The 15,655-nt window shown below is 46.8% G+C and overlaps 1 protein-coding gene across 3 annotated transcripts in view; it reads left to right on the top strand.

Annotated features, from left to right (window-relative positions):
• Positions 1-15,655, top strand: part of SLC6A11 (solute carrier family 6 member 11) — a 310,046-nt gene that overhangs the window by 48,029 nt on the left and 246,362 nt on the right. For all 3 annotated transcript variants that reach the window (XM_030207198.1, XM_030207197.1, XM_030207199.1), the window contains one exon: positions 5,883-6,017. In XM_030207198.1, the coding sequence (XP_030063058.1) occupies positions 5,883-6,017 (135 nt within the window). The remainder of the gene's footprint in view (positions 1-5,882; positions 6,018-15,655) is intronic.

Genomic DNA, 15,655 nt, shown 5'->3' with positions numbered 1-15,655 from the left:
CCAGAAACAGAACCAAAGTATCACGCACCTACTTGAATCTCCACTACCCAAGCTGCAAAAGACTCAGATACAAATTAACCTTTGCATCCAACTTCTCCTACATAGGCACGCAACTGTGGAATGCACTGCCAAAGACAGTGAAAACAATCTACGACCATCTAAACTTCAGGAGATCATTAAAGACCTACTTATTCAGAAAAGCATTCCCCACCGACCTAATTTAGATGCCTCAACTCTGCAACACAGCAAAACCATAGATTGTATTGGACACTATCAGTGGCGTACCAAGGGGGGGGGGGGGCGGTGGGGGCGGTCCGCCCCGGGTGCACGCCGCTGGGGGGTGCTGCGGAGTGTGCCTGGCTCCGAGTTCGCTATCTTTGCTCGTTTGCTGCAGCTCCCTCTGCCCCAGAACAAGTTACTTTTCGGAGCTGACAGGCGCACACTGCGGCACCCCCTCCCAGCAACGTGCACCCGGGAGGGGTGTCATTTCGCCAGGGGGGGAGGTGTCATTTCGCCGGGGGGGGGCACATCGGAACCTGGGGGGCGCATCAGTGATCCGCACCGGGTGCCATCCAGGCCACAAACGCCACTGGACACTATATATTCCTTCCTATCTTCAATCTCTGTGTACCTGAATATACTAACCTTACCTGACCCTAATATCAAATTGTATTTGTTTCCATACCGGACTTGGCGATTGCCTTTACGGTATTATGTAAGCCACATTGAGCCTGCAAATAGGTGGGAAAATGTGGGATACAAATGTAACAAATAAATAAATAGATTTCTTTGCGGAAATTAAGGCATAGTATATAGAATCTTACTGCATGGCATGTGTGCCTGGGGTCTTTTTACCCTCTGTGGTAAAAAGGGCCCTGGTGTGTGGGAAAAAAAACCCTTGCTGCTTGATGAAAGGGCCCCGAAGTTAGATTTGATCAAGTTATGATCATTATGGCCGCAATACTATTACCTCTTATATGAAATCCTCTATTCCACTAAGGACTAGGTCTAAAATAGCTCTCCCTTTTATCAGTTCTGCTTCATGAAGCAGTCTTTAATTTCATCTAGAAACTCAACATCCCTTGCATGTCTTCATATAACATTTATCCAGTCAGTACTGGGGTAATTGAAATCGCCCATTATTATTATGTTGCTAAATTGGTTAGCTTCATTTTCTTAACATTTCACTTCGGCCAGGCAGACAGTAGTATACACCCACTGCTGTTCTCTTCACATATGGAGTTTATAGCTAAAAAGAATCCACAGTGTATTTTGTTTCCTGTAGAACTTTTATTCTGTTTACCTTTTTTAGGGGCCTTTTACTAAACTGCATAAGGCACCTACGTGTGCTGAACGTGTGCCAAATTGGAATTACTGCCCAGTTACCACGTGGCCCTTGTGGTAATTTCAATTTTGGTGCACGTCCGCTATGCACGTCTGAAAAATACTTTTTATTTTCTGGTGCGCGTAATGGACGCGCGCCAAGTGGCATTTGATGCGCGTAGATCATTAACGCCCAGATTCTTTACTGCTAGGTCAATGGCTGGTGGTAAGATCTCAGACCTAAAATGGAGACGTGGCAATTTTGATTTTGCCGCCTGTCAATTTTCGGTAAAAAATAAAAGTGGATTGGGGAACATTTCTGAGAGTTCTAACCTTGGGATTCTGGATTTTGACTTTTCAAGCTATTTAAGCGATGCTCCTTATTATCTTGATAAAATCTGGCTGTTTGAGGTTTTTGGGGGGCTCAGGGTAGAAAAAATTTGACTAAACAAGTTATGCATTTCCTACCTGCCAGAAAGTGTAGTTTTTGTAAATAGCTATTTACATGTGTAAATCCTGCTCAAGCCGTTAATGACTTCTATAACCAGTTATAAGGGCCATATTTTTTTACAAGGTGGCTTTACCTGGCTAAAACCTGGTTTGAGATAGGCAAACGTTTTGGATATTAATTCGTTGCTACTATACAGGACATATTTTATCAAACTTTTACATTCCTGCAATAATGCCTAATAAATATAGGGAGTAATATTCAGGCCACGGCGGTCAGCAGTTTTTAAAACTCCAATAGCTGCGGGCAAAATTATCCTCAGATATTAAGTGCCGGGCCGTGTCTGGTCACCATCACTGACTATCTGGGGCTAATTTAAGTGGGGAAGGCCAGCTGGAGCTTATGTAAGTCCTGGCCAATATTCAGCTGGGGCCCACATAAGACAGTTATACAGGCCCCAGGACCTGCTTAAACATTTTAAAGATATATGGAGCCCTGTGGCCCCTGAAAAAGTCTCCCTCCATCCCTTCCCCTTTCCTCCAGCCTGCACCATTCAGAATCCCCATCCTTCTGTAACATCCCCTCAACCTCCAACCCCCCCCCCCCCCCCCAATCTGGGTAGGATCCCGAGCCTCACTTAGCTCCCTAGTGGTTCACTGAGGGAAGGAACAAAGCCTACTCACAGCTGCCTGAAGAAAATGGCTGCCACAGCCTCTCATGGTACTAAGCAAGTACTACACAGTTTTCGAGCTGTCCTAATTTTGGCCATTTAGCTATGTGGGCCCGGCACTGAATATTGCTAGTACCCACATAACTGCCAGCTTCTCCCCAGCACCGTCCCCTGTACTGTCCCTGACCTGCCCATATTTTGGATGGCTGGTCAGAGCTGATATTCAGTGGCACTGCCTGGCTAAGTGCAGCTGAATATTGGCAGTTGGGTGGCCGCAGGTGACTTAAGCAGGCAGGGAGCCTTTTCTGCTCATTTAAATTGCTTTGAATATTGGCTGAAGAATCATCATACAAAATTGGCAATCTCTGTCATGTTACTCCAAAAAAGCCCTCATGGTTTTTAATGCATATTGTATTTTTTAAGCACTATATATTTTGTATGGGATTTACATTATTGTACCTTACAGACAATGGTAAATTCAAATTGTATGCTGGAATTATGTGTTCCTATTGCTCCACAGTGAGACTAATATATATATTCTGTTAGGTAGTCGCATTGACTATAAAATACTGAGAGGCCCTTTTAGTAAGGTGTGTAGGCGTCTACACACATGTAACGCACATCAAATTAGAACTACCGCCCAGCTACCACATGCCCTGGGCAGTAATTTTAATTTTTACGCACGTCCGATATGCGCAGCGGAAAATATTTTTATTTTCTGGTGTGCGGCGCTAACCGGGCGGCAGTGCACGTGCACTGACGATTACTGCCCAGTTAACGTGTGAGACCTTACTGCTAAGTCAGTAGGTGGTGGTAAGGTCTCAGACCCAAAATGCATGTGTGCCAACTTTTATTTTGCCGTTCATCCATTTTCAGCTTTAAAAAAGGCTTTTTTTGCAGGAACACTAAAAAATGGACCTGCACACGTCCAAAACACATGCCTACACTAGCACAGGCCATTTTTCGACACGCCTTAGTAAATGGACCCAGTCAGTGTCCCTCTCATTCTATAATCTTATTGCCTAAATGTAAGTGTCATATGGCCATTATATGCATGAATATAATATCCAGATGCATAAATGCTGGTTGAGCATTAAACGGTAATCTACAAACCTGCCCCCTGAATTGTATCTATGGCACCCAAATTTGGGCACACCGCTGAGATGTGAGCACAAATTAATTGGCTAATGAGCTCTTAACCATCAATAATTGGGTGCCAACAACCAATTATTGATGTTAAGTGGCACTCATTAAAATTTGCACCTTTGTGTGTCTTAAAAGGGGTGTGTCAATGGGAGGGGCATTGGCGTGTCAGGGGCTTTCTGAAAAGTTACATGTGTAGTTATAGAATGCTAAGTAAGTATGCCTAACTTGGGCACCAGCATTTACACCAGGTATAATTCTGGCACGCACAGTTAGATGTGGGAATCAGCGCTAAGCGTGATTCTCTAAAGAACATGAGTTCTTTATAGAATCATGCTTAGCACTGATTTTTTCTAGCGCCAAATTTTGAGCCCCATTTATAGAATTCCCTCCTTCACGAGCAAACCACATAGCATGCAGCTGGAAGGGTGGCATACAAGTGGGTATGCCATGGGTAGGCCATGGGCAAGTTCCACACTTACGTGTGCAATTTAGAAAATACTATAAGTAACATGCTCAAATGAAACATTTACATGCTAACACATGAATTTTAAAGATTTATTTATTTTTATTGATTTAATACATTTATACCCCACATTTTCCCACTAGTTGTAGTCTCAATGTGGCTTACATATAATCGTAGGGTAGGCTACAGTTCAGAAAGTATAAATGAACAATGTAATCGTAGATTATTAAGCATATAGGTATCATATAAAACAACAGAGGTAACAAAAGATAGTACAGGGTAATACAAGATAATAAGGTCCATGGATTTTGCTGAAAACAGGAAAAATTAAGATTAGGTTGAGTCTGGAAGATATGCCTTTTTGAACATGGTGGTCTTCAATAATTTGCTGAAATTTAAATAATTCTGAGTTGATTTTAAGGTTCTGGGTAGTGCATTCCATAGTTGTGTGCCTGTGAAGGAGAAGTTGGATGCATAGGTAGATTTGTATTTAAGGCCACTGCAATCTGGATAATGTAAATTTAGGTAAAATGTTAATGATAGTGTTTAAATGTTGGCATGCAAATGGCTACTTGCACTCTATGAGTGCCCAGATGTTGTCATAGGATTTGTGCTCAATGCCTTGCATTTTTGCACCAAAATTTTGGGCAACCTATATTCCTTTCAGGCAACAGTTTATTAACTATGGGCCCCTTTTACTAAGCCACGTAGGCACCTATGCATGCCCAATGCACGCCAAATTGGAGTTACTGCCGGTTACCGCATGGCCCTTGCGGTAATTTCAATTTTGGTGCAGGTCCGCTACGTGTGTCTGAAAAATATTTTTTATTTTCAGGCGTGCGTAGTGGACGCACGTAGGTCATTACCGCCCAAGGTCTATGGCTGGTGGTAAGGTCTCAGACCCAAAATGGGCGCGCGGCAATTTTGATTTTGCCGCATGTCCATTTTCGGCAAAAATTTTGAAAGAGGCATTTTTTTTGCAGGCATGCTGAAAAATAGATCTGCATGCGCCCAAAACACACGCCTACATAACGCAAGCCATTTTTCAGTGCGCCTTTGTAAAAGGACCCCTATGTTCTCTTTTAACTAAAACATTTGTTTGTACTGCTGTCTCTGAACATTTTGCTTGTGTGCTTGTCTCTACAGCTGAAAATAATCCTAACCAGCTATTAGTAGACACCTAGTTTGTAATCAGTCCAAGTTTCCTTTCTTTCCTCATTCCAAATGTAAACTACAATTAAAATATAACCATGACTGTTAACAATATAGGTGCTGTATATTTATTTATTTATTATTACATTTATATCCCGCACTTTCCCACAGAAGCAGGTACAATGTGGCTTACATATTAAGCAGATTTACAATTGTTAGATTCAGTAAAGAGAATATTACGAACTATAATGTAACATAGTAATAGAAGGCTTTGGAAATGTGTGAGTTAACATGGGGAGGAGTAATGCAGATAGAGAAATAGGGATGGGTAGGGTGAAGGAAGGATGGGGAAGGGAAGACTAGGATAGTATGGAGTAGTTAGGGTAACATGGTTAATATATAGACATCGTCAGAATAATAGAAATGTGTATGGGTTAGGTCAGGTCGTTTGGGTAAGCTTGCTTAAAGAGATGGATTTTCAACATATATGTATGTGTTTTAGGCCTCTAATGCACATGCCACATACAGTATTTTCTTGGGAAATGGGTATATAGTAGCAAGCAATAAGCAGCTGTGAAACTTAAATGTAGAAAAAATCTTGTTCACCATTTTACAGTAATTACAAAAATGCATTAAATAGAGCCGATTATATTGATATCTCTTGCTTTATTTATTTTCAGGTGCTTTCCTTATTCCATATGTGGTTTTCTTTATTTTCTGTGGAATACCAGTATTTTTCCTGGAGACTGCCCTTGGACAATTTACTAGTGAAGGCGGTATCACGTGTTGGAGAAAGGTTTGCCCACTATTCGAAGGTAATTTTTTAAAAAATTGTTTTTAGTAAAAGTCACTCAGTGCACAATGGGGGTAATTCTATAAAATAGGCAAAAACTTTTACACACTGATTATTATCCACATAAATGCTTAGAATAATGGCATGTAAATGCAAAAATATTCATAAGTACTAGTCTATAAATAAGCATATATCTTACATAGCACATGTTGCTTATGCTTTGCTTATTTTTGCTGTACACCGTCTTGAGTGAATTCCTTCAATAAGGCAGTGAATGGATGTTTAAACAAAGTATCAGCCTGCCTGTCTGACATTGCTGCCTGGATGTCTCAGCGCCATCTGAAACTAAACATGACCAAGACTGAGCTTCTCATCTTTCCCCCTAAACCAACCTCTCCTCCTCCCCCATTCTCTATTTCTGTGGATAACACTCTCATCCTTCCTGTCTCATCAGCTCGTAACCTTGGGGTCATCTTCGATTCCTCCCTTTCCTTCTCTCCATACATTGAACAGACTGCTAAAACCTGTTGTTTCTTTCTTTATAATATCAGCAAAATTCGCCCTTTCCTTTCTGAGCACACTACCAGAACCCTCATCCACACGCTTATCACCTCTCGCTTAGACTATTGCAACTTGCTTCTTACAGGTCTCCCACTTAGCCATCTCTCTCCTCTTCAATCTGTTCAAAATTCTGCTGCACGACTAATATTCCGCCAGTGTTGCTATGCTCATATTAGCCCTCTCCTCAAGTCACTTCACTGGCTTCCTATCCATTTCCACATACAGTTCAAACTCCTCTTATTGACCTATAAGTGCATTCACTCTGCAGCTCCTCAGTACCTCTCCACTCTCATCTCTCCCTACATTCCTCCCCGGGAACTCTGTTCACTGGGTAAATCTCTCTTATCTGCACCCTTCTCCTCCACTGCTAACTCCAGACTCCGTTCCTTTTATCTTGCAGCACCATATGCCTGGAATAGACTTCCTGAGCTGGTACGTCAAGCTCCATCTCTGGCCGTCTTCAAATCTAAGCTAAAAGCCCACATTTTTGATGCTGCTTTTAACTCCTAACCCTTATTCACTTGTTCAGAACCCTTATTTTATCATCCTCACTTTAATATTCCCCTATCTCTTGTTTGTTCTGTCTGTCTGTCATAGGCGCCCCCGTATAAGAGGCTTGGGGAGGCTAAGCCTCCCCAGCCCAATCTTGATGTTCCCCTGGCTGCTGCCCTCACAAACGCAGGGCTTCCGCAGCAGCCAGGGAGCTCTCCCACTGTCCTTCCTGCTCTCCCTGTCGGGGAGTCCCCAACCGGCAGCTCTCCTTGCCCCCCCCCCCCCCCCGCACGTGACCCCAACCCCCTGCAGGGCCCACCCAACATCCCCTTGCCCATACCCGTCGCCGTCAGCGATGCCTCACTGCCTGCCATTCATTCTCACAGGCAGCTCTGTTAAACAGGAAGTGCATCAGAGAGAGCCGGAGGAGTGGACGCGGCAAAGGGGAGCGGGAACGGAGCTGCCTGTGAGAATGAATGGCAGGCAGTGAGGCATCATTGACGGGTACGGGTGAAGATAAGAATGCTTTAGGGAGTCAGGGATCGAGGCAGGCAAATTGCAAGGGCAGCAGCCAGGGGAGTCAGGGACCGATGCAGGCAAATTGCAAATTGCAAGGGGATGTTGGGTGGGCCCTGCAGGGGGTTGGGGTCACGTGCGGGAGGCAGCGCTGACGGTGACAGGTACGGGTGAAGACAAGAATGCTGCAGGGAGTCAGGGACCGAGGCAGCATGCTGGCTGGTAGAGGTGAGAGAGGGAGGTGGGAAATGTTGGGGGGAGATGCATGGGGAGAGAGAGGGAGAAATGCTGGATGTTAAGGAGGAGGAAGGAACAGATGCACAGCAAGAGAAAAGGGGAAATGTTGAACATGGATGTGGGAGGGAGGGAGACAGAGAGAGAGAGAGAGAGAGAGAGAGAGAGAGAGAGAGATGCTGTATGGGGATGGGAGGGATACTATAAGGGGAAGGAAGAGGACGAAAGAGATAGATGTTGGGCCCAGGGTGCAAGGAAAGGAGATACTGAGAGTGATATGGGCAGTGGGAGAGAAGAAGGAGGGAAGAGAGGTTGTGCATGGGGAAGGATGAGAGGGAGGGATAGATATACACTAGAGGGGAAAGAGAAAAAGAGGGAGATTATGGATCCAGGGACAGAAGGGAGTGAGGAGAAATGCTGGATATGGATGGAGGGAAAATTGCTGAATTTAAGGGCTGGATTGAAACACTTTGAGGGCAGATGTTTAAAGTGGAGAAAGGATAGGGACAGGGCTACAGATAGACAGGACGCATAAGGACACAGGAGGATGGTGGACATGGTGAGAGAAAAAATATCAAATGGAAAGAAGACACTGCATAAAACAGAAGACACTGGGACCAAAGCGAATAGAAAAACTAAATGATCAGACAACAAAGGTAGAAAAAAGTATTTTATTCAGAATTTATTAACTGGAATATGTCAGCTTTTGGAAATATGCATTTGTGATGTTTTGCATGTAAGTTTCGATTTTTCTAGTATTGCTGCGTGCTGAGTCTGACTTCTTGAGGTAACTTTCCAGTTCAGTATTTTGCCTTCATATCTGTTGTGTCATGTGTTTTTCATGTGTGATCAAGGTGCAGTATTCTGCTAGCGTGTAGTATTTTCAGCCCTTTTTTTTTGTTTCACTAGGTTGTGCACTGGTGTTTTAGAGCCCGGTGTAATTACAGTGCTGCCTTTCCACGCATAAGGTTGTAGCTCTCTTCATGTTCAAGTGTACAGCGCTGTGTACGTCTAGTAGTGCTTTAGAAATGATAAGTAGTAGTAGTATATTTTACAGGTACATAAGTACATAAGTAATGCCATACTGGGAAAAGACCAAGGGTCCATCGAGCCCAGCATCCTGTCCACGACAGCGGCCAATCCAGGCCAAGGGCACCTGGCAAGCTTCCCAAATGTACAAACATTCTATACATGTTATTCCTGGAATTGTGGATTTTTCCCAAGTCCATTTAGTAGCGGTTTATGGACTTGTCCTTTAGGAAACCGTCCAACCCCTTTTTAAACTCTGCTAAGCTAACCGCCTTCACCACTTTCTCCGGCAACAAATTCCAGAGTTTAATTATACGTTGAGTGAAGAAAATTTTCTCCGATTTGTTTTAAATTTACTACACTGTAGTTTCATCGCATGCCCCCTAGTCCTAGTATTTTTGGAAAGCGTGAACAGATGCTTCACATCCACCTGTTCCACTCCACTCATTATTTTATATACCTCTATCATGTCTCCCCTCAGCCGTCTCTTCTCCAAGCTGAATAGCCCTAGCCTCCTTAATCTTTCTTCATAGGGAAGTTGTCCCATCCCCGCTATCATTTTAGTTGCCCTTCGCTGCACCTTTTCCAATTCTACTATATCTTTCTTGAGATGCGGCGACCAGAATTGAACACAATACTCAAGGTGCGGTCGCACCATGGAGCGATACAACGGGATTATAACATCCTCACACCTGTTTTCCATACACATAGGCAAAGTCTGGGCGGGGGGGGGGGGGGCAGTGGCATCTTGGCCCTTGTGGGAGGGATGGTGGCATCTCTGCCTGGGAAGGGGGTAGCATCTTGCCTTGGACTGCCCCTGGAGTGACCTATATAGAAACCGGAGGTTAGTCCGCTTCTGAAATGGGGACTAAATGGCTATGAACTTGCCACTCCCTTGTCCCACCCAAAATAAACCCAGGACAACTCCCTTGCAGTTTGCACATCCTAGGGTCTAATATGTACATATCCCAAGCTTTCCAAAATGTTTATGCAAGATAAATGTTTAAGTGCTGGTGTATGCATGTATTGAATCTAAATAGGGCTTGTAAAATGAGTGCCATAGCATATAGAAAACTGTAAGTTCCACGCATATCTCTGGCATTTATGTAAGTTCCACGCATATCTCTGGCATTTAGGCAACACACAGTTCCGTGGCTGGTTTAAGAGCTTGTATAATATAGAAATAAAGGTCAACAAAGACATTGGTGATACTTTTGATTGGATTAATTTTATACATTTCTGATTAATTTTCAAGAGTTCTGATCCATTCATAAGATTAGTGCAAGAATGAGTAAATAATAATAAACAGTGTTTACTCTGGAAAGCTAGTCAGAAATGTATTGGGTCCAATAAAAAGTATCACCTATGACTTGTTGACCTTTATTTTTATAAATCCAAGTGGACAAAGACAATAAAAGGAAAAAAGCAATGTTTTGTATGGTTATGTTGTTTGAGATTTGTGACATTTCTATTATTTATTTATTTATTTATTTATTTCAATGCTCATTTTGTTGAAGGTCATGTTACCGTGTCAATATTCAAAGCAGCTCATTGTCAAAAGAGAAAAACGTCCAAAAAGTGGCATAAATCTGCATTTGGACATTTTTCTCACAAAAAGTCCAAATAGGTATTTTCAAAACAATTTTTAGAAGTTTTTCTATGGAGTCCGTCAGAAGTGTGTTCAAATCACAAGGGGGCATGTCAGGGGTGTGTTAAGGGCGGGATCTGGGCATTCCTAACACTTGGACATTTTCATCCATAATGGAACAAAATAAAACCGTCCAGGACTAAAACTAAGATCAGATGATCACTGGAGGGAATCAGGGATGACCTCTCCTTACTCCCCCACTGGTCATTAACCTCCTCCCACCCCTCCCCCCCCAAAAAAAGTGTGATTTACAACATTACTTGCCATTCTCTATGCCAGTCTCAGATGTTGTACTCAGGTGCATTAGAACAGCATGCATGTCCCTGGAATAGTCTAGCGGTGAGTGCAGTGCACTGCAGACAGAAGGACCCAGGCCCGTACCTCCCCCTACCTGTTACACTTGTGGAGAAAACTGTGAGCCCTCCAAAACTCACTAGAAACCCATTGTGGATGAGGAGGTGGAATATCTCCTCTGGAGTGGGGACCGCCGAAGGAGGAGGCCGAAAGCTGAGGTGGTGACTCATCGGGAGATCGCAGAGAATCGCGAGCGAGTCGAGCCCTCCCACGAGGCTGCCACCTGGGCACAACTCCAGCGATTGACCCTGCCTCAGGCCTACCGACCCAGCGCCCAGCAATCTCGCTCCGCTCCGATCGGTAGAAGGATCGGCCCAGCGCCCAGCGGTAGAAGGATTGGCGCTCACGACGGAGGTACAAGCTGGAGGATCGCCAAGGTCGGATCGGCACTGCAGCTGATTGTCCGGTCGGACGCACGGCACCGACCTGTGGCACGCGGTCAGGGAACGACGAAAGTGCAGACCAGGTCCAGCTTCAAGGCAGTGCAACCAGCAATCGGGAAGCGTGTGGCATAACAAAACACGCGGACAAAGCGTGGGATCCCCAGAGAAGCCCTAGGAGCTTCCCCTTCTCCAGCAAAGCAGCGAGCCAAAATGGATGACATAGTTGTTGTGGCCCAGGAAACCCAGACCCTTCGAAATGTGAGCACAGACCCCGAGGTCATCAAACTACAGGAGATTCCAACTTTCCAGCCACTCTTAAAAGTCCATCTCCACCACCCTGTTCCAGTCCGTCGGATCCAGCTTCTTCCTGCTTGCTCCAGCTTGGTCCAGCCCGCCTGATCCAGCTCGTCCAGCTTGTTCCACTTCATCTGATCCAGCTTCTCCCTGCTCGTTCCAGTCCATCTGCACCCTGTTCCAGTCCGTTGGATCCAGCTTCTTCCTGCTTGTTCCAGCCACCTGCTCCAGCTGTTCCAGCCCGCCTAATCCAGCTTGCTCCAGTCTGCCTGATCCAGCTTCTCCCTGCTCGTTCCAGCTTCTCCAGCTGTTCCAGCCTGCCTAATCCAGATTGCTCCAGCCCGCCTGATCCAGCTCCCCCTGCTCGTCCCTGTCCACCTGCTCCAGCCTCTGTCGGATCCAGCTCTTCCTGCTTGTTCCAGCCACCTGCTCCAGCTGTTCCAGCCCGCCTAATCCAGCTTGCTCCAGCCCGCCTGATCCAGCTTTTCCTGCTCGTCCCAGTCCATCTGCTCCAACCTCCGCCGGAACCAGCTCTTCCTGGTTATTCCAGCCACCTGCTCCTGCCATTCCAGCCCGCCTAATCCAGCTTGCTCCAGTCAGCCTAATCCAGCTCTTTAGCCTTCTGCTCCTGCTGTTCCAGCTCGCCTAATCCTGCTTGCTCTAGTCAGCCTGATCCAGCTTCCCCTGCTCGATCCAGTCCATCTGCACTGGCTTGCTCCAGCCCGCCTGATCCAGCGTCCAGTCCATCTGCATCAGCTTGCTCCACCCCACCAGCTTGTCCAAGTTGCCTGCTCACTCACTCCCTACCTCTCTCACTACCTATGTCCCCCTTTCACATTCTATTCCTCGCCCTACCCCCTCCCTCCGCTGTCTACCACACGAACTCACTACCCATCCCCCCGTCCTGCTCACTGCTGCAATACCCTACCTACCCCTATCCCCCTCCACCTCACCATCCCTACTGTCCTCCTCTTCCTTCCTAGCTCTCAACCTCCAACACCTCCTTCCTGCCATGAACCCTTCCCCATTCCTCCTCTGCGCATCCTGCCTTCGGCGCCTTCATCGCCCTACCTCCCCCACCCTTCTCCGTTCTCTCTTCCTCCTTCTCCTGCTATCCGCGAGAGACATCAATCCCAACCCAGGTCCACCACACATGTCCTCGTCCTCGTCTCATCTATGCAAACGTTCCCGCGATATCTCCAATCTCATCTCCATTCCCCTCCTCCCCCCTTCCTCCCTCCCCTTCTCGTGTGCCCTGTGGAATGCCCACTCAATCTGCAACAAACTTACCTTCACCCATGATCTCTTCATCTCCCATTCCCTCCATCTGCTCGCCCTAACCGAAACCTGGCTCACCCCCGACGACTCTGCCTCAGTCGCAGCCCTTTGCCACGGAGGCTACCTTTTCTCCCATTCGCCCTGCACAGCTAGCCGCGGTGGCGGCGTTGGCCTACTACTTTCACCCTCCTGCAGTTTTCAACCCCTCCTCCTACCACAGTCTCACTGCTTCTCATCCTTTGAAGTCCATTCCATCCGTCTATTCTACCCGCTGCCACTCCGAGTTGCAGTCATCTACCGCCCCCCTGATAAGTCCCTCCCTTCCTTCCTTACTGATTTCGATGCCTGGCTCTCCATTTTTCTTGAGCCCTCATCCCCATCCCTCATTCTTAGTCACTTCAACATACACACTGATAACCTATCCGACTCATATGCTTCTCAATTCCTCACCCTAACTTCCTCCTTCAACCTCCAACTGAGCTCCACCACCCCTACTCACAAATCTGGTCACTGTCTTGATCTCGTCCTCTCCTCTACCTGCTCGTCCTCTAATCTCTGCGTCTCTGCGCTTCCCATTTCTGACCATCACCTGATCACATTCACACTTCATCACCCTCCCCCTCAGTCCCGCCCAACACTAACCACTACCTCCAGGAATCTCCAGGCTGTTGACCCCCCACCTTATCCACTAGTATCTCTGATCTCCTCCCGTCCATCACGCCCTCCGAGTCCGTTGACAAGGCTGTTTCCAAGTATAATGCCACTCTCTCCTCCGCCCTAGACACCCTTGCACCGTCTGTTTCCCGTCCCACAAGGCGCACTAATCCCCAGCCCTGGCTTAACCCTTGCACCCGTTACCTTCGCTCCTGCTCCCGATCGGCTGAACGCCTATGGAGGAAATCTCGCACCCATACTGACTTCATTCACTACAAATTCATGCTATCCTCCTTCTAGTCCTCCCTATTCCTCGCCAAACAGGACTACTACACTCACTTGACTAACTCCCTCAGCTCTAACCCTCGTCGTTTCTTCACCACCCTGAACTCCCTCCTCAAAGTGCCCTCCGCTCCCACCCCCCCTCACTCTCTCCTCAATCACTGGCTGACTACTTCTGCGACAAGGTCTAGAAGATCAACCTCGAATTCACCACTAAACCTTCTCCTCCTCTTCATCCTATCACCCACTCCCTCAACCAATCAACCCAGGCCTCCTTCTCCACTTTTCCTGATATCACTGAAGAGGAAACCGCCCATCTTCTCTCCTCCTCGAAATGCACCACCTGTTCCTCAGACCCCATCCCCACCAACTTACTTATCACCATCTCTCCTACTATCACCCCTCCCATCTGTCATATCCTGAACCTCTCTCTCTCCACCGCGACTGTCCCTGAGACCTTCAAACATGCTGTTGTCACACCTCTCCTCAAAAAACCTTCACTTGACCCTACTTGTCCCTCCAACTACCGCCCCATCTCCCTCCTACCCTTCCTCTCCAAAATACTTGAACGCGCCTTTCACAGCCGTTGCATTGATTTTCTCGCCTCTCATACCATCCTCGATCCGCTTCAATCTGGCTTTCGCCCACTTCACTCGACAAAAATGGCATTATCCAAAGTCTGTAATGACCTGTTCCTCGCCAAATCCAAAGGTCATTACTCCATCCTTATTCTCCTCGACCTATCCGCCGCTTTTGACACAACTTACTTCTTGACACATTGTCCTCTTTTGGGTTCCAGGGCTCTGTCCTCTCCTGGTTCTCCTCTTATCTCTCCCATCGTACCTTCAGAGTACACTCTCATGGCTCTTCCTCCACCCCTATCCCGCTCTCTGTTGGAGTCCCTCAGGGTTCTGTCCTTGGACCCCTTCTTTTCTCTATCTACAGCTCTTCCCTGGGCTCCCTGATCTCGTCTCATGGCTTCCAGTATCATCTTTATGCTGACAACACCCAGCTTTATCTCTCCACACCTGACATCACTGCGGAAACCCAAGCCAAAGTATCGGCCTGCTTATCCGACATTGCTGCCTGGATGTCCAACCGCCACCTGAAACTGAACATAGCCAAGACTGAACTTCTTGTCTTCCCACCCAAACCCACTTCTCCTCTACCTCCACTCTCTATCTCAGTTGATAACACCCTCATCGTCCCCGTCTCATCTGCCTGCAACCTCGGTGTCATCTTCAACTCCTCCCTCTCCTTCTCTGCGCACATCCAGCAGATAGACAAGACCTGTCGCTTCTTCCTCTATAACATTAGCAAAATCCGCCCTTTCCTCTCTGAGCACACCACCCGAACTCTCATCCACTCTCTCATTACCTCTCGCCTTGACTACTGCAACCTACTCCTCACTGATCTCCCACTTAGCCACCTATCCCCCCTTCAGTCCGTTCAGAACTCTGCTGCACGTCTTATCTTCCGCCTGAACCGATACACTCACATCACCCCTCTCCTCAAGTCACTTCATTGGCTTCCGATCAGGTATCGCATTCAATTCAAGCTTCTGCTACTAACCTACAAATGTACTCGATCTGCAGCCCCTCCTTACCTCTCAACCCTCATCTCCCCTTACGTTCCTACCCGTAACCTTCGCTCTCAAGACAAATCCCTCCTTTCAGTACCCTTCTCCACCACCGCCAACTCCAGGCTCCGCCCTTTCTGCCTCACCTCACCCCACGCATGGAACAAAGTCCCCGAGCCCATACATCAGGCCCCCTCCCTCCCCATCTTCAAATCTCTGCTTAAAGCCCACCTCTTCAATGTCGCCTTCGGCACCTAACCTCAACACCTCTACCCAGGAAATCTAGACTGCCCAACTTGACATTTCGTTCTTTAGATTGTAAGCTCATTTGAGCAGGGACCGTCCTTCTTTGTTTA

Source organism: Microcaecilia unicolor, chromosome 6 (genome assembly GCF_901765095.1).
Source record: "Microcaecilia unicolor chromosome 6, aMicUni1.1, whole genome shotgun sequence".
Lineage (NCBI taxonomy): Eukaryota > Metazoa > Chordata > Amphibia > Gymnophiona > Siphonopidae > Microcaecilia > Microcaecilia unicolor.
This window is presented reverse-complemented; position numbering and strand designations above follow the sequence as displayed.